At 37.6% G+C, this 23,263-nt stretch overlaps 1 protein-coding gene across 11 annotated transcripts in view; it reads right to left on the bottom strand.

The window, feature by feature from the left end:
• LOC131067702 (probable trehalose-phosphate phosphatase C) overlaps positions 1-23,263 on the bottom strand; it is a 185,363-nt gene that overhangs the window by 49,785 nt on the left and 112,315 nt on the right. For 10 of the 11 annotated variants that reach the window (XR_009111866.2, XR_009111865.2, XM_059216808.1 and 7 more), the window contains 5 exons: positions 19,618-19,758; positions 19,394-19,465; positions 18,972-19,094; positions 3,200-3,259; positions 2,892-2,993 (listed from right to left, as the gene is read on the bottom strand). Coding sequence is in view for 9 of the 11 variants with exons in the window: in XM_059216808.1 (XP_059072791.1) it covers positions 2,892-2,993; positions 3,200-3,259; positions 18,972-19,094; positions 19,394-19,465; positions 19,618-19,758 (498 nt within the window). In the remaining 2 variants the exon portion in view is untranslated. The remainder of the gene's footprint in view (positions 1-2,891; positions 2,994-3,199; positions 3,260-18,971; positions 19,095-19,393; positions 19,466-19,617; positions 19,759-23,263) is intronic. The other variant, XM_059216814.1, reaches the window with a different exon arrangement.

The following is a 23,263-nucleotide window of genomic DNA, read 5'->3' as shown; positions in this document are numbered from 1 at the left end:
CCTTCCTTTCTTTCCTCCCAATTTTATCCTTTTTTTTTAGAAATCCAGTCTTGCTAAATCAGCTTCAAATAAATCAACATCACCTGAAAGAAAACCAAAAGAGGTCCCTGGGAATTCGCATATGAAATTACTAATCAAACGTAAGCCCCTTTGTGTTTCCAGCATAAACACATCAAGCCACTGAGAGATCCCGCAGTCAAGACCTGACAAAAGAAACCTTGAGGTAGTCTCCTTTGATCACACTTAGAAAACAGCATTAGAGACTTCCTTATCTCAAGAGAGAGTAGGATAATCAGTCGGCTATTCTATTCTGCGTTGGCCGTATGAAGTTTGCAGCAATGCGATTTCAGACACGTCAACAGGTGGTCAGTGATATTCCTCCTGGTAGACCTCCGGATAGAGAGATTGAACACATTGTAGTTGGCATAAAATGCGTACTGTTATGTTTGATAATTTTGGTTACACAACAGTGTATTAATTAGTTGTATTAAGTGGGTTGTCACTCTCAAGTAATTATGTGTCGGTTGGTTGATGGTTGTGTACCTCTCGGCAACCGTCGGGTCCTTTAAATATATCATGTACCGCCAAGGAAGTAGTACGGTATAAGTTGGATCTATTGTAATCCTTGGCCGACCATCTTTGGTCTCTTCTCTGTAATAATTGCGTGTATGAATAAAGATATATTTTACTACCATAACTGGTATGCATTGTCATGTACATTATTATTTCCCATATTTAATTTACCAGTTGTAGCGGTAAACATTTTGGTGTCGTTGCCTTAAAATAAATCGGGTCAGCCTTGAGTGATTCATATCCGTAGACCCCATTAAAGGTGAGAGGAGGCCATAGGGTGGTCAAGATCAAGTGATTAGGTGATCCGCCGACCCTCGGCTGGAGGGAGCACAGAGATGAGTTGGAGCCTTGAAGTACTTGGAGTGTTGGGACGCTAGAGGTCGATGTGTAGAGGACGTGCGCATGTCTGAGAGTGCAAGGAAAGCACTGGAATGTAGCAATCGGAATAGTCCACTGAAGTGTTGGGGACGCGGAAGGTGGACATGTAGAGGATGCTTGCGTGGTTGAGAGTGAAGGGAAAGCACTTGAACATAGTGGTCGAAACAGTCCATCCAGGTTAGGCACACAAGGCAAATCCCCACGGTACCTTCCGAGTGAAAACAATGGTGAACACCTTGGAGAAGCAGTAACTGCCGAAGTTCATGAGGGATGGATCAGAGGACCTCGCACGACATTGCAAAACATGTATAACCATTCGGGAGGCAAATGGCCAAGATGACCAGGATTACTGGTTGAAGGTGTTTCTGGCCACCCTTCAGGGGATGGCAATTGATTGGTATATTGACCTCAACGCCCAGTACAAAACAAGATGGTATAATCCGAAGGACTTCGAGGATGAATTCAAACTCCTGAGGGATGATAATGAGATCGCGGCCGAAATCTATAATACCAAGCAAGGGAAAAATGAGAGTGTACGCGCTTACAACCGTAGGCTCAAAGAACTGTTGAACAAGATGGAGAACCAGCCAGCCGACGGGTTGAAGAAGAGGTGGTTCATGGAGGGATTGATACCCTCACTATGCAAGAAGATGAAAGTAGTGCCTCCGTCCTCGTACGCCAATGCTTACAATTGGGCAATGGACATCAAGAGTGAAAACAAAACCTCTTCCCGAGAGAAGAGGAAGACCGACGACGATGAGAACACCGAAGGTAGCAGTGACGAAGAATCCAAAACCGTAGGAGTCCTTCAACGGGATATGTTGAGAATGATGAAAGAATTGAAGGCTAAGAAAGGAACCAACAAAGAAGGTAATGAACTATGGTGTACTGAGTGCAAAAGTGAGGGGCACACAAAAGGTAATTGTCCTAGAAATATGTTTTGTGAGATTTGCCAAGTGCTGGGGCATTCAATCAAGGAGTGCCCATACAATTTGAAGACAAGAAGTATGCAAGTACTCTTCACATAGGGAGAGTCTAGCCCATCAAAACCTCAAAATGTATCACTTGGCGGCCATGGAAATCAAAGAGGGCGAAACCAAATACAGTATGACTCTAGAGGACGTCCTATCATAAAGTGCCGACAATGTAGCAAATGGGAGCACTTTGTGAGAGACTGCCATAACAAGAAAGACAACGTACAATTATTGTGCAAATGGTGTGGACCAAGTGACCATGAAGACACCATCTGCCTGAAGCAGAAGGGTATTAATATGTTGGACGTGGAGGAATAGGAGCACATAGTTTTTTTAATCACGAGAGCACATACAAAGAAGGCGATGTATTCAAACTTTGGTACAGAAAAGGAACGAGCAGAAGTAGAACAAGTGTTAGCAAAGGAACAAGTAACTTCCAATGGAATTGGAAGTACATCGTTGCGGGAGTCAGAGAAGAACATAGTCCGGCAAGTGCTACAGACAACCGTACCCATTAAGGTGGCAGACCTTCTTCAAACTATGCCGCAACTGAGAATGGCAATTGCCAACACAGTCATCCAGAAACAATGTAAGCCACACAAGGTGGAACTAACAGAAAGACCACCACCTGAAGGGAATGAGTCCAGTGATCCAATGTTGCTGACGGTGAGCATCGGGAGGAAGTTGGCAGTCGTCGAGATGGAAATAATGGGGAAGACGTTGACAAACACCATTGTCGATGGAGGCTCGAGAGTAACCGTACCCATTGCAAGTGACTTGTCTATTTGTTGATTTTTTGTAAGACAATAGTCCATAACCTTTCACAAACAAGTTCATCTACACACAAACATTTTGTTGAGGGGACAAGCTCTCGACAAAAGAATAAAATGAACATATCATAATCAAAATAATAATACTTAATCCAAGGATAGAGTATAGCAACATAGTCAATAGAAAACATCATACTTCCTCTTTAACACAACGAAAGTGTACGGTAATACAGTATTTATTATGCTCAACCCTTGCACCAGTGTAGTATCTTGCTCTCTCCTTCAGCACCCTGCAAACCTGCAGCAACAAATCAACTAGCCCCAATAATTTTTTTTCATATATAAGCAATAATGACAAGATGCAAAAAACAACAGTATGTATATGTGTAGATCATACACAAATTCTAGAATGTTGGTGTTCTTTTTGTGTGAATTCTTGATTATAGATCCACGATACTGGGGATGTTGAACTGTCTAAGAAAGTAGAAGATATTAGGTGCAAACCTCATCCATTAAGGGAAGATATTCACTAGCAGGTTGAAAAGAAACAGCCTTTCCCCGTATCTGCAGTTGCACACACAAGATAATGGATTCAGCTATAAAGAATAAAGAGCAAGAAACAGCATGAAAACAAGCAATCAAGTAGCATCTTTACTTATGCCCTCATTACAAGAAATATACATGGGTCATTTCGATTGAAAACCTGCATTATCAGTAAAATTATCTGCTTCAAGAAATGAATAACAAATAACTGTATGGGAATTGTAGTCCGAGTAGACCTCATGAACTATCATATGAATAAGTACATAAGAATGATAATGAAACACGGCAACCTAGATAAAAAATAAATACATCATATAAAGACACATAGATAACCAAACTAGGTCAGGTATGAATAATAGATCCAGTAAGTTGTAGTAGCTAACTATGACTGCTGAAAAAGTAAAAACAAAGAATCTACAACTCAAACTAGGAAGCAATTAAATTTCAAAACAAAAGGGGGAAAACCCAAACATATAAAGCCTAGACAAGTGAGTATATACAAAGCTCATGTAACAAGACATAATCATGTGGAATGAATACCCACTGTCAAAAAAATCAGTAAAGAGCAGAAGAATGAAAATATGAATTCAGATCAATTGCAGAATGGTTGTGAAATAAGGTTACTATCAAGTGAGGATCAAAAGTAAGAATCCTGCAAGAATTCATTTAAAACCAAATAAGGATTGTTTGAATAGTTATTTGTGTACTTTGGATTGTGCAACAGCCCAACAACATTTATGAGGTTGATATATTATGTTTTAGACATGATTCATTTATACGTTTAGTAGTTTATATTAAGTGTCTTGTGAGACATGGTCAAAGCAACTGGAGCAATTGGATCAAGTGCTGTAAACTGTATGACATAATTGGTTGCAAGTGAATATGAGGAATTGTTTGGGATTCACTATTAGTGGTGGGGACATCATTCATTAATAGGTTAAGTATTTTCTATTAATTGTCTTGTGAGACATAGTCAAAGCAACTGGAGCAAATGGAGCAATTGGATCAAGTGTTGTAAACTGTATGAAAGAATTAGTTGCAAGTGAATTTGAGGAATTGTTTGGGATTCAGTATCAGTGGTGGGGAATCATAGATAGATCCCACCACAGTTTGTACAATAGAGATTTCACAAGTTGATTACCAAGTTCTCAGATATAGCAACATCATTGGGTGCACTTTCAAAATGAGTTAGGCTGGCTTGGAAGAAACCATAGAGGATTGTTGTCCAAAAGATTTGTGCAATACCTTCTTTGGGACTCTTGAATCCTCAACTTCCTTTTGAGATTGAGGCAATGCTTCAAAGTGCACACAAGAGGTTGTACTTATGGAACAAAGACATCCATCCCATTGCATGTAACAGAGAGACATTTTAGGACCAAAGGCAAACATTATCTGAGGCATGAAAAACTATGCTCCATGGAATTTCAAGATGGGGATGGCAGGGGATGGTGGGATGTGTTTCCGGTATAGGGTTACTTTTGGGCCAATTTTTATGGGACAGCTGTTAAAAAATAGGGAATTTTTTGAAAATATAGAGGAATTTCAAATATTCATATCATAACATTGATAAAGAATTCATTAGACATTGTAGAAGCTTAATACATAGCATTAGACTTGAATTGAGATTCCACATGAGAATCGACAAACAAATTATCAAAATTCAAATACTTTCATTGTAAATGAGCATACATATTGTAAATGAAATATCCTTATATTTTCATTTTATTTCCTAAAACGGTTTTTTCTAATGTCTTATGAATAGATTTTGTAGTTACACAAATATGTCCAGCTTAATTAAATAAATATTTGCTATTTATTTGATTAAAAATCCACTAGCCATCAATTAATTAAATTAATATTTAATTAATTCATCTCCAAACATTCTTCTATTAATTAAATAAATTATTCAATTTATTTTAATTAATTCATTAAACCAAATACAAATCAATTAAATAGATAAAATCTATTTATTTAATTAAAATTCCCTTTTCCTCTTTTAAATAAATTAAATCAAACATTTATTTAAATCATTATCCCCCCCACTTGCATTTTCCTACACATGCAACTTGCACACATTTATTGAAATAAATGAATTTTTATTTTAATAAAATCCTATTTTCCTTCACCCACCAAATCCACTTGCAAAATCTAATCCCCTTCTAGATTCTTCTAACCCCTTCCTAATTAGCCTAATCCATCCCCTAATTATTGTCACATTCTTAAGCAAAATGGAGTCACTTCTCAAAGACTCCAAAGTCTTTGAAAAGCATTTAATGCTTTGTGTGTTCAACAAATTAACCTCCAGAGTCTTCCAAGACCACTAATGGCTCTTACATGACCATTTATGGCTCTTACATAACCATTTATGGTTATTTCAAACTTGTCTCCCCAAACATTTATTGTTTTGACCATATTCATCCATTTCACATTTGCACAAGAGTTTATCCATTGGATAAAAGCTTTATTCTTGGAATAAAGATTTTATTCATTCAACCAACCTTGACTCAAAATCCCAAAGTCATATCAGGCATTTAATGCTTATTCCCTCTCCTCTCAACCTATCTCACATTGACACTTGTCATCCTGGGATTGGGTTGAAAGCCCTCACATGGATTTGAAATCATTCAATCCTGACCCTTGTTGAGATTGCTCAATCTCAACCATCCATTGCTCCATTTTTCCTATAAATAGAGCCCATTTCTTCATAATCCAGATCCTGAAAACTTGTATGCATTTAAGCTATAGGCATTTTTAGAGAGCATTTAGCATAGTATAACTAAAATCTTGTCTTTTTGGTAAAATCAATCATTTTAGCATCAATAACATAGTATTTAGCTTTTCATTTCATATTTGAAACTTAATATTAAATCTCAATCCTCCATAAGCATCCATAGTGCAAAAAGCTGCTGAGAGCTACACTATTTTGGAACTTGGAGAGGAGAGGAACAAGGGAGAAGGAACTAAGAGTATGTTAGGAGGTATTTGGAGATGCCTCATCATGTTTGCTTTGATAGTTAAATATGCTTGCATGCTTTTAGTGTCTCTCTTGGTATGCCTTTTTAGATTAGTTTTTGATTGACTAACACTAATGGTTTTGTGTCTTTTGTGTTATTTTGTCATTGACTAACCTTGTGCCATTTTGTAGGGCATCAGATTTGTATTATTCATATGCCATGATAACAGAAAATGTTGTTATGATAACCAGAGATATTCTTTGGAAGTATTGCAGCACTTTTGTAGTTGCTAGTTTATGTCAATTGTTAATAAATAAATGTTTGTTAGCTGAAGTGGTAGTTGAGTAAGTTTTAGTTGGCTATAAAATGTAATGTTGTCATTTGTTCCCTACAGGTAGTTGTGTTGGCATTTCCTAGCAGTTGGTAATCTTAAGATTCTTAACCAACTGCAAGATAGTATTTATTGTAATCCTTTTGTTGTGTCAAGAACCGGTTGATTGTTGTACACACTGCATATAGTAATGAATGATACATCTTTCTAAAACTATTGTTCCGGCATTGCCATATTTTGTTATACTATTTTCAGCAAATGATATCTTTGTTTACCCTACATATTAAATAGTAAGCTCCCTACGGGAGTAAACATTTTGGTGTCGTTGCTGATACGAAGCTTGGAGATCTAAGCCACAGAGAGGCAATATGGCGATGTAATTGGCCAACTGTTTGAACAAGAAGTATCGGAAACTAAGGAAGAGGAAAACATGATTGAGGTCAAGTTGACGCAAGACCTGGTATACTTGTGGGAAGCATCCCTCAACCAGTACGTTCGAAGGGAGGTCTCCAGTGAGAGGTCCCTGAGAGCACCATTCGAGATAACCTCACAATGAACCACATAGTCGACCATCTCCTCTGAAGCCTACGAAGGTTGTTGGCACATAACTTCATTGCTCTTTGAAATCTTTGAGAGGAAAGGGACCGAGAGCAATGTTGACAACAAATACTACAATAGTAGGAAAAAAGGAATTGAAGGAAGGAAGAAGAGCATGATACAAACAAATGCTGCATCTTCGACAATTAATGCCCCTATGACCAAATAAGGACAAAAGATGTACAGTAAACACTCAAGAGGAGGGAGAGGGATTGGTGGCAAGATCTCTTGGGATCAAAAAGCAAAGTGAACGAAGATGGTGTTTTTGCGAAATTGTCAAGGAATCCCGGAGTCCAACAAGAAGTAAAAGTAAAGTGTCGGCCAAATTTGTAGTCGGGAGAGATTGTCCGACAAAGAAGGCACAACAACGCGTACGTGGAGTGAGTGGGAGGAAATTGCAAGAAACCTATCACTCCCTGATGAAGTACATGAAGACCTTGCCGATCAAGCAAACAATTAGTCCGTTCAGTCAGTACTGGACGAAGAAGACTCCAGGACAAGTCCACAAAGAGTAGCTTGCTCGTATAGTCAGTATGTGACGAAGAAGACAAAGGAAGGACCCTTGAGAATGAGGTTGCCAAAATATTTGAAAACAATTTGCACCACATTGAGAATTTATCTATAACAGAGGAACCAAGAATAGGGGGGCTTGAGTCAAAGATCCCAAGGAGGAAAGAGTCGAGAAACGAGGAAGGTAACCAAGGTGCAAAGGACGTGGACAGTGGAAGTGTAGAGGGCTTGCACGTGGCCGAGAGTGCAAGTGTAGCATCGGAATGTCAAGAGAAAAACAATCCAATTTGGTCTTGGCCACATGGTACATACCGATCGAGAACGATCATGACCCCCCCAGCGAGTCCAGGTGTTGACATGCAAAAACTCCCCAAGTTTACGGGGAATGGATTGAATGATCTTGCAAGGCATTCTAAGACATGCAAAACTTTTTGGTTGGAAAACAGTCACAAATTGATAAAGAATATTGGTTGAGGTCATTTCTCACAATGTTATGGAGAGTGGCCATCGATTGATTCTCAAAACTAGAAGATGCACATAGAATCTTGGGATAGGTTGAAGAAAGCAATCTACGAAGAATTTAATTATTAAGGGATGATAATGATATTGTTGCTGAAATTTATAACACCAAATAGAGGAAGCATGAGAATGTGCGATCATACAATCATAGGCTCAAGGAGTTGCTGGGTAACATGGAGAACCAGCCAGTCGACAGGTTGAAGAAAAGGTGGGTCATTGAAGGACTAGTTCCCTCCTTGAGGAAGAAAATGAAGGTAGTACCACTATCCTTGTAGAACGATGCTTACAATTAGGCAATGAACATTAAAAGTGAAAAAATAAAACATTAGAAAAAGTAATGATTCAAACTATGTATTTTTTCTTGAACTTCATAGTCATCCCATCGCTCGCAGAAGAAGGCGTACGATGCACTTCTAGAGAGATTTTGGTTGATAACCATCAAGGAAAACCATAAATGGAAGTGGAACACACTCTCCATCGAGAGCGAAGGGAGGAAGTGCGTCATCGACTTGAGGAATCAAGCAGTGAGAGAGGAACTGGCATCTTACGAATCAGAGTCCGAAATTGAGTGTCGGGTATGGATGAAAGAAGGAAAGGCATGGAACTTAATGGTGAAGGGATGCTCGAGATGGAAGACTACTCTGAAGATGAAACGAATTCCTTGAATGGATTATTCCACTAAAACAAATGGAAGACTATGAAGTCTTTCACCCAAAATGCAACATGCTACAAATTGAAGAGATTAAGGAAGGCGACCAAGGTGCCAAGAATGCTACCTTCCCCCCAAACTACGAGGAGTACAAGGAGGGATTGGTAGGATGATCATCACTTTGAAAGACAAGATAATATAGTATGAAGAGCCAAGTGCAAACAAGATAAGTTTGGGAAATGAAGACAATCCGAAGAGCATCTTGGTTAATGACATTTGGGACCTCGTATTGAAGGTAGCTGCATTCAAGATATTCATGAAATATAAGGATACCTTTGCCAGGACATATAAGGACCTCAAGGGGCTACCACCAAAACTCTACGTACATAGAATACCCCTCATACCGGGTGCACAATTTGTACGAAAGAGACCCTACAAAAAGAAGAAAAATTACGCCTCCAAGGTACATGAAGAAATTGAGAAAATGTTAGATGCAGGTATAATTTTCAAGGTAGAAACGAGCAAGTGGGTCTCATCGATTGTCATATCCGGAAAACTAGATCAAGATTTGTGTAGACTTTAGGTGCTTGAATGCAGTCACAATCAAAGATCCATTCTCGATTCCCTTCATTGACACCATACTAGAGGTTGCGGCCATGAGATATATTCCCTTATGGACAAATTTTTGGGGTACAACTAGATAGGTATCGCCGAGGAGGACAAATTAAAGACTACCTTCATAGTGGAAGATGGGGTATACTCATACAACAAAATTCCATTTGGCTTGTTGAACACACCTACTACCTTCCAGAGCATCATCTTACACATCATTGACAAGATGTTGGTGGGAAACTTTATAGCATTCTTGGATGATTGGTTGATATATAGTGGATAGGATATTCACCTGATTGCATTGAGAGAATGTATGGAAAAGTGTCGAAGGGCAAGGTTAGTATTCAACCCTAAAAAGTGCAGATTTATGGTGGCCCAAAGTATGTTGCTTGGCCACATAGTTTTCAAGGCAGGATTAAAGATTGACCTAGACAAGGTAGGGATCATCATACAAATGGAGGCACCAAAGAATGTAATAGAAGTGATCCTTCCTCGAGCATGTTGCCTACTACCAAAGATTTATAAAGAATTTTACCCAAATCTCTTACCACCTCAACATGTTGACAAGAAAGGGATAACCGTCCATGTGGGGGGATTAGCAAGACAAAGCATTCAATGAACTCATGTTGAGAATGGTTAATGCACCCATCCTTGCCTACCCAGATTGGAACAAGGAGTTCCATGTGCATGTGGATGCCTCCCACTATGCAATTGGGGTCACATTGGTGCAAGTAGGTTTACAAGGACTCAACCATCCGGTATTCTTTGCCAATCGCCTACTCTCAAATTTTGAAAGAAATTACAGTACAACTGAGAGAGAGGCACTAGGAATGGTGTATTTCGTACAAAAGTTCCATCATTACCTGTTGGCAACACCCTTCACCTTCTATGTAGACCATCAAGCCCAAATGTACCTCATAAACAAGCCAATCATTTAGTGGAGGGTGAGTAGGTGGCTGCTTTTATTGCAAGAGTTTACATTCACTATTATTGTCCAATCGAGGAAGAGCCATACCATTGTTGGCTAGTTGTTTTGAATCAAGTCAAGAGAGCCACCTAATGGGGTGAACAAGGACTTCCCAAATGCTCATTTGTTTCATATTTCAGCATTGCCGCAATGGTGCAGAAGCATTAGAGATTACCTATCCACTTCTACCTTCCCTAGAGAAATGCCTCCGGGCCAAAGGAGATTTAATGTCCCTTTTTCAAATTAGGATTTAATAATAAAATTATAAATATTAAAGAATAAAATTAAACATAACCATAACTAACATTTAGTTAGGTTTAATGAATAGTCAAAAGGCGTAAGATGAAAAGTTGTGACTCCCTCAAACATGAGATATAAAAGGGAGAAGAGAACTTCATTTGAAAGGGGGATAATTTGGGGATCAGAAGCGCAAATCTGATTTAAATACATATAGATCTGATTGTGAAAGGTTGTGTCCCTTTTAAAGGGCATAGATAATGAAGAGTTGCACTCTTTCAAGGGTGTTAACGGTGAAAGGGTGTGTCTCTTGCCAAAGGGCATCCATAATGAAGAGGTGTGACCTCTCCCTCACATTGAGAGATATAAAGGAATGGAATCAAAAGCATCCAATGACATGATCATCGATCAAATCAGATCAGAACTATTATTAAGTTGCAGGAATTGGCAGCCTCCTAGTAGGGGACATTATAGTGGCATCAGAGCATGATCTTGCCATCCTGCAGGGTAAAAAGATAAATCAGGAGCAGCAGTTTAAGATTTACAGATATCATTGATTCTATCAGACATAGCAACGGTGGCAGTGAGTTCATTGCATAATTTATCATCACACTTGGAAGAGGAATTGGAGCAAGTTGCAGATTGGAAGATCATCATCAGCATATTTACCAAAGACTACATCACAGACAACTATCTTTCGGTCTAGACCCTTTGAGTGAAAGGGAAAGCTTAAAGACATATTATTCACTTAGTATTCATTTACATTGATTAAGTTTAAAGAACATTGAAGAAATAATAAAATATCATTCGAGGAGAAATCAATGGAAGAAGTGGAATAACCAAGCATTCAAATAAAAAGAGAGCAAACCCAGCAGTTATATAATTATCTAATTATTGTGGCTCTAAACCAAGATAAGTTCTATTTTCTAAATTATCCTTAGAATTTTAAATTGAATATTATAATGAAATGTCTTCATTTATTATTAAATTATATTTATAAAATGTATGGCCATTCTCATCCCAAGTTGGAATTGCTGTCTCAAGACTTAATTAAGGTAAATCCCAAAAGGAGATTTAATGTTACGTGTATTGTGCGTAAAGAAGACAACCAAGTATATAATATTTACTCCAGATTTTACAAAAGAAGAAAACCAAGTATATAATATGACTAGCCTAAGTTCTAGGTACTGGAGTGTTTACATCTTGAAAAAAAGAAGCAAGATTTTGCATCTAAGTCAGATGACCAAGCCACCAAGGGGGTTTTGAAAGTTCAAAGTTTCCGAAATAATCTTGAGGCTGAGTTGAAAATGTCTTTAGGACCTCTTGAGAGCCAAAATCGGCCCCTAAGGACAAAATGCAAATTCAAAATCTTTAAGGCTCAAAATGTTACAACATAAAGTTGAAATTCGGTCAAATAGCCCGAAATGCTAGGAAAAGTTCAAAATTGGGGCCATAAAGCCGAAGTTGGAGGTCACTCAAAGAAAACTCGCAAAATTGCCTCCTAACCCGAAAATAATTTAAATTGCGCAAAATGGCCTCTTAGGCTGAAAAGCGAAAAGAAGTAAATCGTGTCATAGTTTGCAAAAAGGCCCTATAGGCCGAAAATGGGCAAAACTCGCGAAAAATCCTTTTAGGCCAAAAATAAGCAAAGGCTCTCAAAATCGGCCTTTAAGCCGAAATTCACAAAATGGCCTTTAAGCTCGAAAACCACTTAAGAGTTCTAAATCGGGCATGAGGAAGAAAATTTCAAATCAAATTCACAATATTGGTTCATTAGCCGAAAATACCCTTTGGCCCGAAAGAGCACAAGTTAATAGAGTCTAAATGGCGCAATAGAGGTCTTTTGGCCGAAAATGGCTAATCTCGCGAAACTACTTAAGTGGTCGAAAAGTTAATAAGGACTAAATCTCACAAAATTGCAACCTAGGCCGAAAGACTTAAAGTTCACAAAATTGCTAAGTTGCCCGAAAAAGAAGACCATATCATACACTTTGGTCCTGTAGGCTGAAATTGAGGGTAAAGAAGGAGTAAGCTCACAAAACCAATTAGGAGGCCGAAATTGGCGATATAATTTAAGTCGCGCATTTCCTTGTTTTAGCCCGAAAGTGACTTGAAAATCGCACAAAATCTTCTTATGGCCCGAAAATGGCACAAGGCTACAACTAGTAAAAGAGGCCCTTAGGCCGAAAACCAAGCTATTAAATAAATCATGCAAAAAGGAAAAGGAACCCGAAAATGATAAATCTCGCAAAAGAGCCATCTTCCCCAAAAATAGAGTAGAGGAAAGTTCGCGCAAACCATACTTCTAGGCTGAAAATCGTCAAGGAAGGAAATTGTGAAATGCATCAAGGAGGAAACTCACGCGATATGAGAATCATCAGAGAGATATGATTCATGAAATACCAGGTCAAAGGCCGAAAACTTAAAATGGTTTTCTAGATCACGCGAAACCCTTTATGACGCCGAGAATAACCAAAGCATCAGAGAATCACGAAAGTAAGTTTCAAGCCGAAAATCCACAGGTTTGCATAGTCGCATCAAAGGAAAAATCACGAGAAATCATTCAAGGAAAGAATCATATGAGAAGCCGAAAAGGGAGGTAAATTCTAAATCAAAATTTAACCTTCATTCTGCAGATATTTTCAAACACATCCATCATGCTGAAGATATTAAATCGCTCAAACCCCTTTAGGAGCCGAAAATGATAAGTTTGCATTTTGGAGTAATAGATTCAAAGTTTGCATTCTAGCTTTCGAAGCCGAAAATCGCAAAGGAGTTAAGTTCATTTGAGAGGAATCATGCAAAAGAAATAGGGTGTGGGTTAAAGAGTCAAGCCCGAGAAGTTCTCCCTTCATCACCGAATTTCAACTGTTTTTGGTCAACAACCTATCATATTGCTGCCAGGTAAGTTAAATTCGTCCTTCACCTTGTTGAAAAATGATCATATTTCTTTTACTTAAGATGGACTTGTAAAATAAATTGTGAAAATTTAAACTTAAACCTTAGGAAACAATCAATCATTCACCAAAACACTCTTTTCCAAGTGCATTCTCGAAACAATCAGCATACATTATCAAAACATTCAAACATTGAGTCGCAAGCCAAAACGTTTGCAACTTTCTGCCATTAACAATCAGGAGTAACATTTCAAAATCCGCTCCAAGAACAACAATTAACCAAACCAACCTGACTTTCAGCTTCAAATTGCATTTAGCTTCCAGACGATCAGATTTAAATTGTTTAAATGTTGTGTTTTAGCAATGTTTTCAAATTTCGATTACCTCGTTGATCGTCAATCTTAATGCTAACACCGTCTTCTGGTTTTGCTAATCCTTTTTTGTTATCTTAATCTCGTCTCATAATCCATGTCTGATTGCGCAGGATAGATGCCTATATCGGCAACAGAGTCCTCAAAAGCATCTGGCGCAACCGAAACATCCCAGATTTCCAAAGCTGACATTCCCCGCAAAGTCGAAAAAATGAAGTACCAGTACCAAGGAGGAGTCAAGGAGTCAAAGGTCCAGGGTGTGTGGGAAAACATAAGAGACACGAACCTAGGACATATTGATATTCAGGATTTCAGGAATAAAGTGTACTCTCTGAACGCCTATGGCAAGCCCAGACGGATGATGGAGAGTGGTATTGCTCGGGCAACTAGTTTCCCTTCGGCTGTGCAAAATTATGAATTAGTGGTTGAGGCTGCTAAACATTATCAGTCGGAAACTAGATTAGTGGTATTGAAGGGGATGGTACTAGCCGACTTCACGCTTGAAGCCCTTGGGGAAGCATTTGATATCCCGTTTCCCAATGATTCCATTGCCACAACTATCAATGAGGCTCAGGTTGTTTATGACATGAATCCTGCTAAGTGCAAAACATTGATAAATGAGGCATGGTTTAGTGAGAGAAGACCACCAAGCACTAGAATTAGTAAAAAGACCCCCAGAAGCGATTTTCACAATGCGTATGGTGATATGGTTACCTTACTCAACCAGGTCATGGGACTTCCTCAATCCAATCTCTTCGAGGAATGGATGTTCTACTTCATTGAGCAAATCTTTGCTGGGAAGTCTAAGTTCGACTAGGCTCAGATCATCAGCGACAATATTCATACACAGCTGGTTGAGAGTGAAGAAAAAAAGTACTTTGCCATGACTTCCTACTTGGTCTACATGTTTGCTCGACATCAGCCACTGACGGGATTAATTAAGAAAGGTGAGATTGGGAATGCCCCGAATCAGGTGAAGGTATATGACTACTACCCTCAGTTGCATTACTATGACATTGCCCAAAGAGAAAAGAATAACATCACATACGCAATTGGTCAGTATGAGCGTGTTAATGATGCTTTTACAATGCGCCTGGTTAGATTAATGCAAGGAGGATTGCATATAAGGCTATCAAAACAGGCTACCACCTTGATCTAGAAATTCGGTGCATGGTTCATCCAGTTCCCCGGGTTCACCTACATCAGAATAGCAGGCTTTGAGGGAACACTATTCCGGCTTCCGCGCTATCCATCAGATAGAGTAGTCCTCATGGAGGTAGCAAGGCAAGCACACCCAGCAGGTAGCTTATTCAGAGACAAAAAGCAATTGGGGTTCACCTTCCCCATGATTTTGGGTAATCTTGATGCGCACTTCAAAAATTCGATGCAAGCTGAAGAGTCATTTGCTGAATTGGCATCCTATTGCTTATAGGAATATTTCCCTAGGAAATGCTATGATCATGATAAATTGGCAAAGAGGGCCTACAACAAGCATTATAGGGCCAAGGCATCGATAGAGGACTATTGGAGCAATTGTTCTGATGACTTTGAGGTCCATCGGTGGGAATATTCTAGGTTGAGTGTTCAGCAAATGCGTCTTTATGAGTACCCAGATCAAGTGATGGACTACGGAAATTGCTTGCAAGTTCGGGAATTTGAAGCAGTTAAGGACGTCCCACTGGCCATTGATTGGACTTAGGACCCAATCACAGATTTTGAAGCAGTCATGGAAGGTCCAAGAAGGTACACAAATAACTGGTTATCCCAACAAATTGAGAGACTGACCCATGAAGGAACCCAATTCACATACAATTTGATGGGTAGTCTCAATTCCCAGTCTTTAGAGGATGAAGGAACCTCAAGCGCGCCAAAGGAAGAGGTTGAGAAACCTAAAAAAGAAGAGAAAGAAAGCAAGGGCCAATAGAGGGACTCGAACATCGAAAAGAACAAGAAGAGAAAAGATCCCAATCAAGAGGCCAGAGGTTATTTCCTCATCCAAGGACCCTAGTTCAGAGGATGATGTGGTTGAACTTGATTACATACCCACTCCACCTTCAGAAAATGATCCTGTTGCATTCGAGGCAAATAATCCTCAAACACAAAATGAGCAAGAGGCAGAGGTAAGGATCATTGGCTTAGATGAACCTGGAAATTAGGTCGAGGAGGGAGAGATTGCACCTGATCAAGGGATTGGTAAACATGAGCTCATGCAAGAGAGCAGGCATGAGTTGCAGCTGGAAAGTGGCAACAAAGATGATACCACGGTTGAGGGAGAATAGAAAGAAGATGCAACTCAAGAACCCAACAGAACTGAAGAGCAGCCATTACTAGAGGATACCCAACAGTTTCTCAGTGCGGTGGGGGAGAACTCAGCCATGAGTAAAGGATTAGATACTGTACCCATTCTTCCTATGCCCGATCAGTTACAGATAGGCAGCGAGTCAGTTGAGGCCTCCAAAGAACAGAGTGAGAATCTAGCAATTACATCTGGACAGACCATCAAGACTAATAGTTCTATATTATCACTTTTGAAAGTTTGATTTTTTAGTTTTTTCTAGGATTAAGATTAGAAATTATGAAGTAAATTTCTAATTGAGAAACTATCCATTAGATTTTAGATTTTTGGGGAAATATTTTCTTAAAATTATCATAAGAGTATTTTTTTTTCACTAAAATTCTATAAAATTCTTAATTATTTTGATTATGTTTTGTATTTTACAAACTTTAACTTACTTACTTACATACATACATACGTTTCTTATACGCAACCTTTTAATATTCCATTTCTCGTCACGTTGCGGTTTCCGTTTTGATTTTCGTTTCTCGTTTCTAGTAACATAGGTTGGTAGCAAAGGATTGCAAGTTGGAGAAGACAAAGAAGCAATTGATGGACGTGGCCTACATGGTGATGGCAGCCCAAGAGAGGGAACTGGTAGCCAACCCATGCCTCCAGCACCTTTAGTAGTAGCACTCCCAAGCACCTACCTTGACATCCTCTATGCTTCCAAGGACGTCCTCTCATCCTTCTTAGTAATTTTCTTCAATTTTGTTGTGTTCCAACTCCCATTTTGTTTTTGTCATCTAGAAGGCGACTTCTTTTTTGGGGGGGGTGATGTAGTCAGGAATTTATGCCAATTGCTAATAAATAAATGTTTTGTTAGCCAAAGTAGTAGTTGAGTAAGCATTAGTCGGCTATAAAATGTAATGTTGTCATTTGTTCCGGACAGGTGGTTGTGTTGGCAGTTCCTAGCGGTTGGTAATCTTAACCAACTGCAGGGTAGTATTTATTATACTCCTTTTGTTGTGTCGGGAACCAGTTGATCATTGTACACATTGCATATAGTAATTAATGATACATCTTTCTGAAACTCTATTGTTATGTCATTACCATATTTTGTTATTCTATGTTCTACAAATGATATCTTTTTTTACCCTGCATATTAAATAGTGAGTTCCCTATAGGAGTTAAAAACTTTGTAATAATTAAAAGCTACCATATTATTTCAAATCTATGTGCAGCCTTGATAAAGGACTATCGCACCATTCTAAGAGGCTGAGAAAGGTCGTAAGTTGCCGCACTAATTTTTCATTTGTTACTACTATCCTCGGTATTGGAACATGCATACCAGCATAGGGGATACATCCCCGTGGAGCACAGATGAAAAACAAATTAATGCAATGGTGCACATAGTTAAACATTGGCATCACTATTAAAAATAAAATTGTAGTGTGTGCCAGTCAATAATCCTTTTTTTTCAAAGCAAATGGTTCAAGTTACATTGTTTTAACATGATGAATCTTAAACAGGCAATTTAGAAAGAACGCATTGATTAACACATTCACACAAAAAATAAGACCTATACACCAAAAAGTAGGAGGTTGAAATTTATGTGAGAGTCTCTTTCATCAAAGATGGTAAGACACTTTCACATAGGTTAAACATTACCTTTTCTTCAAAGGTACATTTATTGGTAAGGACCTTGACATTAAATTTTTGTTGAGGTGCAAAATGTGGAAATGTCATGATCAACGACCCCTCATAAGAGAGTCAAATCTATACAAGCTTTGATGCCATAATTCATGGCCATAATTTACACTGGAAAAAATGCCACTGGAACATAAGATAGAAAGTACACAATAACCGCATAACAAATAAACTATAACCCAAACATTAATAGGCACAACAATCAACCTAATTTAGCATAACGAAACAACTACTAATTTGCCTCATATTCTAGAATTTCCTATAATATTGTAGACGCATAAATTTTTTCCATAAAATTTATCCTCATGTGATCATCCTAATTCCTCTATTAATTAGATATATATTATCATTTATTTAATTGATTCATTTATTAAATTCTTTCATAAATCTATTATCTATTTAATCTTTACCATTTCACAAATTCCTAACCTTCACCATTTCATATTCTCATCCTATTTAATCTCTTTTACCCCCATCAATCACATCCACTTTGGAGAATGTGGGACAAATACTCATACCTTCAACCACCTTCTTTTTGTCCCACATTCTTCTCACAAACCGGTTTCCCTCATGAGGATGCCTATAAATGCATTTCTCCCCTCTTTCAAATCTCTCTCGCTTCTTGAAATCTTAAAGTCATAATGTTGCTTTGAGATCTTTCGCATACTTAGTCTTTTTTCATTTTGATCATCCTTGCATCAATCAACCAATCTCATTCTTCCATTGCCTCTTGTTCAAATTGCTTGAAAAATCTGAGAGCGAAGGCAAGATCTTGGTTGATAGAGGAACATTGGAGAAGAATGGCTTATGAATGCATTTGTTTCATTTATTTTGTATTGTTTTTCATTTGTATTCATTAAGAGAATGCTCCATTGATGTGATTTTGAACTCACTTTGAATCTTGTGTTTATGGTTGGACATTAATGGTTCATAGTTTAGTTTTTCAATTTCAGCATCATCAAATATATCTAACAGTATCAAATATTATTTAATAATATTTAGGTTCAAACCCTGTAAAACAGGCCCATGTACAAAACAATAAATTTTCTTGGAATTCTCTTTTGTATAAGCCCACTTATTTTTCTCAGATTCTGATCACTTTACCTTTATTTCTTCATAGATATTGTCGCCTTCTTTGTTGCTATTATGAATTTCTGTTGGCCCCATTATATCCATTCCATGACTACCGGCATAATAGAGTTCAGGAAGTTGCACAAACTCAAATACCTGCCAAAGACAATGTATAAATGTAATGATTCAACTAACATGATAAAGGGGAGAACCAACAGAAAGGGAAAAACAAGCCAACTATAATATGTTTGATGTAAGAAATCTTGTTTCGTCTGCTTAATACAAGAAAATGGCCCTTGCTACCATATATGTCATGGAAAATATAAGTATCAAAAGGAATTATATTTGTCTCATTCATATCCAATTTTTGAGCAAAAACTTTCATACTACAAAGTTAAGCACTGAATAGCTAAAGAACTAGAAGATTAAATTAAAAAAAACCTATATTGGCTTACCTTGTCCCTACATCTGCCTGTGATAATTGCAGTAGGAAATTGTTTGGCTACATTCCTTAGAGCATTCCTCATCTAGCCTCAAGAGAGTGAAATGCAAGGTAGGTTCAATTTTCTTATTCATATGCCTCACAAAAAACTTATGCCATTGTGATTGCCTAAGAAATCAAATGAGATCCAAAAAATTCAGAGTATTGTTTTAAATTAGCACAAACTCCATTTAATACCTCATCAGACATATATGCATGATCAGGATTTTCAACTATCGGTGAAAGTGTACCATCATAGTCCAAAAACACAACTAGTTGTTTTCCTTGTGCCATGCTTGTAATGTCTTCAAATACATCCAAAGCTGAAGGATGTTTCACCTATAAAGCCAACAAAACACAATTTTGTATGTAAGCAGTTTCAATTTCTTTTTGGGGGCTCCAATGAGAAAAAATAGTAGAATAATAAAAATAGATGCAATTAAGTTTAAATCTTTAATTGTAACTTTAGAAAATGCAATAAAAGCTCATAATATTAGCAAAAAGAGTATTAACAATTTTAGGAAGAAAATTTAAAAAGGTAACCCAGAGAAGCAATGGCCCCTAAATGCTTTCCAATAATTTATACAACTTTTGACATCGATCATATAAAAAACTTGTCTCCAACACCATTATGTATTAAGAATAACTCCTGGGGTAAATAATAAGCAACATATATTTCTCAATAGAACCTCTAATGCTCAATTTGCTTTCACTTTTAATTGTTGTTCCTACACCACACCCCAATTAACCTACAAGAATTAAAATAGGCTTAGGTTCTTTGCCAATTGATCACACCTATGAAGGGAACATTCTAAAATCCTAATATTATTTTGTTTTAGAAGATAAAACTTGGGGCTTTAGATTTTTAGGAATTTTGGAGAGAGAATGGTGTTTCTTCATATTTTATTGGTGCTTTAAGGGAATTATATATTCTTTCAGTCATCAATTAGTAGTTTGTTCCTTTGGAACAAAGGGGGATATTTAGATTTTGTGTGACTTATAGTTTGTTGTAATGTCCCCACTTTAGCAGTTGACCAAGTGTATGTGCGCTAGCCTAGCTCTACATGGTCCCGAGGGCTAACGAAGGGTTTAAGGAGATCTTGGAGTGTTTTGGCCTAGTCATTTCCAGTTTGGGCCAAAACGGAGTTGATTTACTTAGTTTCAGGCATACTTACTATTTTTAGTAAGTCAGCAAGACACAACGGAGGCTAGTTTTGGTGATTGGATTCGATACTCCTCGGTGGGAGCTTTCTGACAAGCTATCACTCGCGCTATTCGGAGTCCGATTGCTAATATATTTTAATGCTTGAAGTGTTATTAAAGTAACATTTAATTTAATTGTAAAATATTAAAGTGTTACTTTAATATTTATTTTATGGGGATGTGTGCAAATCAAAGGGGCACCCAAGGGAGACATAAGTGAATATTTTAATATGTTTTATATTGCACATCTTTTATCCCACATTGCTCAAGTGATTTGGGTCGACCCTTGGAGAAAGAATAAAAGGAAGCTTTTGTGGCTTCATTCAGCATGTTGAATATGAGAAGAAATTGATGTGTGAGTTGCAGATCCGTTCTTGGCATTAGAGGACGTCTATCCTCTCTTGTGACATTCTAGATGTCATTCCCTTGGGGTTTGGCCTTTGGAATCCATTGCTATCAGCTTCATTAACAAGCAGATTGGGTGCATCTCCAGCTACAGGCAGATTTGGTGTTTTGCTCATACCTTCTCCACTTCTTGACCAATGCTTATGCCATTCTGAAGGGATGATTTTATGAAGATATTGGACTGATTGAAGACTAATTAATACTGTAGCAGCACTGTAGCACAGCACTATTCACGTTACTGTAGCATGACACTATTCACGCTACTGTAGCGTGGCACTATTCACGTTATTGTAGCATGGCACTATTCATGTTACTGTAGCAGCAAGATGGGAAGTCATTGCTGGAATATTATGTCAAAAATGCTGGAGTATTTAGTGAGTTGAAAAATTTGCTATGTATTTGATTTTAATAATTCTGGAAATAATATCATATCAGCAGTAGTTCAATCTTCATGTTGCATATTATTGTAATTTCCTTCTAGTTCATGTTATGTGATTTCAAATCTATACAAAGACTTAAAAACAAACAAACATTTCATTTCCGAAGCTATAAGGGGATTTAAACATTAAATGGAGAAATAAGGAGTTGGATGCAAATTGTTTGACTAAATTCCTATTAGCAGTTGGTTTAGTTTTTGGGCATTCTAGGGTGTCCATTACATTTGTAGTGACTCACATCAATTGCCAGCTTGTGATGATAGCCCAATTCATAAAAGGGATACTTAGGAGGAACTCTTGTTGCATATTGGAGGGTTGATGCATCATCTACTTGTCGAAGAAGACTTCAATGTAATGTCTTTGTATCTAGTCCATTCCAACATTTTTGGAAAAACTCCAACTTTCTTGGAGAGGTTTTATGACAATAGTAGAGAATTCTTGGAATTAAGGTGAGCATAATTACCAAATTCTGTGTGATTCCAACCTTCTGGGAGCACTCCAAACTTTTTGGATAAGTTCATCATCCTTGGAGAACACCATATTTTAAGGGAGGGAAGACCTATGCACTTAACATGTTCGTAGAGTTATTGGGGAAGCATAATTGGCCCATTTTCATATTTTCATAGAATTTTATTGATGCACGAGAAATGATTAAATAATTAACTTCTGTTTTCAAAAGTTCTTTTTATAAGGCAACTTATGTTTATTTGTTTTAGAAGGTTGGCTAAAGTATAAAGTATTTAAAAAAAAAAAGAAGGCCAAAAAGTGTTATTTAATTAAGAGATTTTAAAAGTCACTTTTGGAGGGGACACTAATAATTTGTTATTTCCATAAAGTGTATAAAAGGGCGATTTGAGGAGGAGAAAATCCATTCCACACTTTTTTATCAAACACCAGCATTTAAAAATTGAACTTTGTTCATCTATATTTTGTCCTAGGATGAAAACCCTCATAACCATTTTAGTGAATTCATCTAGGGTTAACTAGTGTGTTGAATGTTTGTAGGAGATTTTATTGTGTTGGATTATTCAATTTGGAGAAATTGAAAATATCATTCAATCGCAAATCATGTCAAGATGCGAAGAGAAGATTGAGTATTGGTGCCTTTGTTATATAGGTTAACTTATTTGTTTTTGTGGGTTGTACCACTTCATGGTTTAAAATCCGACTTAGCCACACTTATTGTTGCTCATGAGAGGGTCATATAGCAAAGAGAGGGCGCATGAGGTTTCTAAGGGAGTTGCAACACTTAGGAATCTGATTTTGGACTCCATTCATCGCTATTTCTAACCACATCACTCCCACAACAGGCCATCATATTCTAGCAGACTTCTAGTGAGAATGGCAACCATTAACAAGGTCGTAACAATCTGGATTTTGCTGCAGTTCAAATTTCATCTACAATAGTAGTGCATCAATTTCAGATCAAAACATCCGCAATTCTACAACATAGGGCAGTGTTGACATCATCCTTTTTCTGTAGCAAGCATTTCAGGCATTGTTTTATCAAGTATTTAGTTTGCATGACAATTGTTTCACACTATATTTCTTTATCAATTGTTGGCCAGAGATTAAAAATAGTAATGTGTGTATATATATTGAACAATAAATTTAAAATCAACTTTAGGATGAGTATCAAAGGACTTTCCTTCCCACTTTCTTGAGCTTGAGTTATTGCACTAAAGTCTTCTCTGACAAGTAGATTGCGATGCACCAACCTTCCAACATGCAACTAAGTTCCTCCTAAGTAGCCCTTTTCCGAATCGGGCTACTAACACCAGCTAACACACTAATGTTAG

Source organism: Cryptomeria japonica, chromosome 2 (genome assembly GCF_030272615.1).
Source record: "Cryptomeria japonica chromosome 2, Sugi_1.0, whole genome shotgun sequence".
Taxonomy (NCBI): domain Eukaryota; kingdom Viridiplantae; phylum Streptophyta; class Pinopsida; order Cupressales; family Cupressaceae; genus Cryptomeria; species Cryptomeria japonica.
This window is presented reverse-complemented; position numbering and strand designations above follow the sequence as displayed.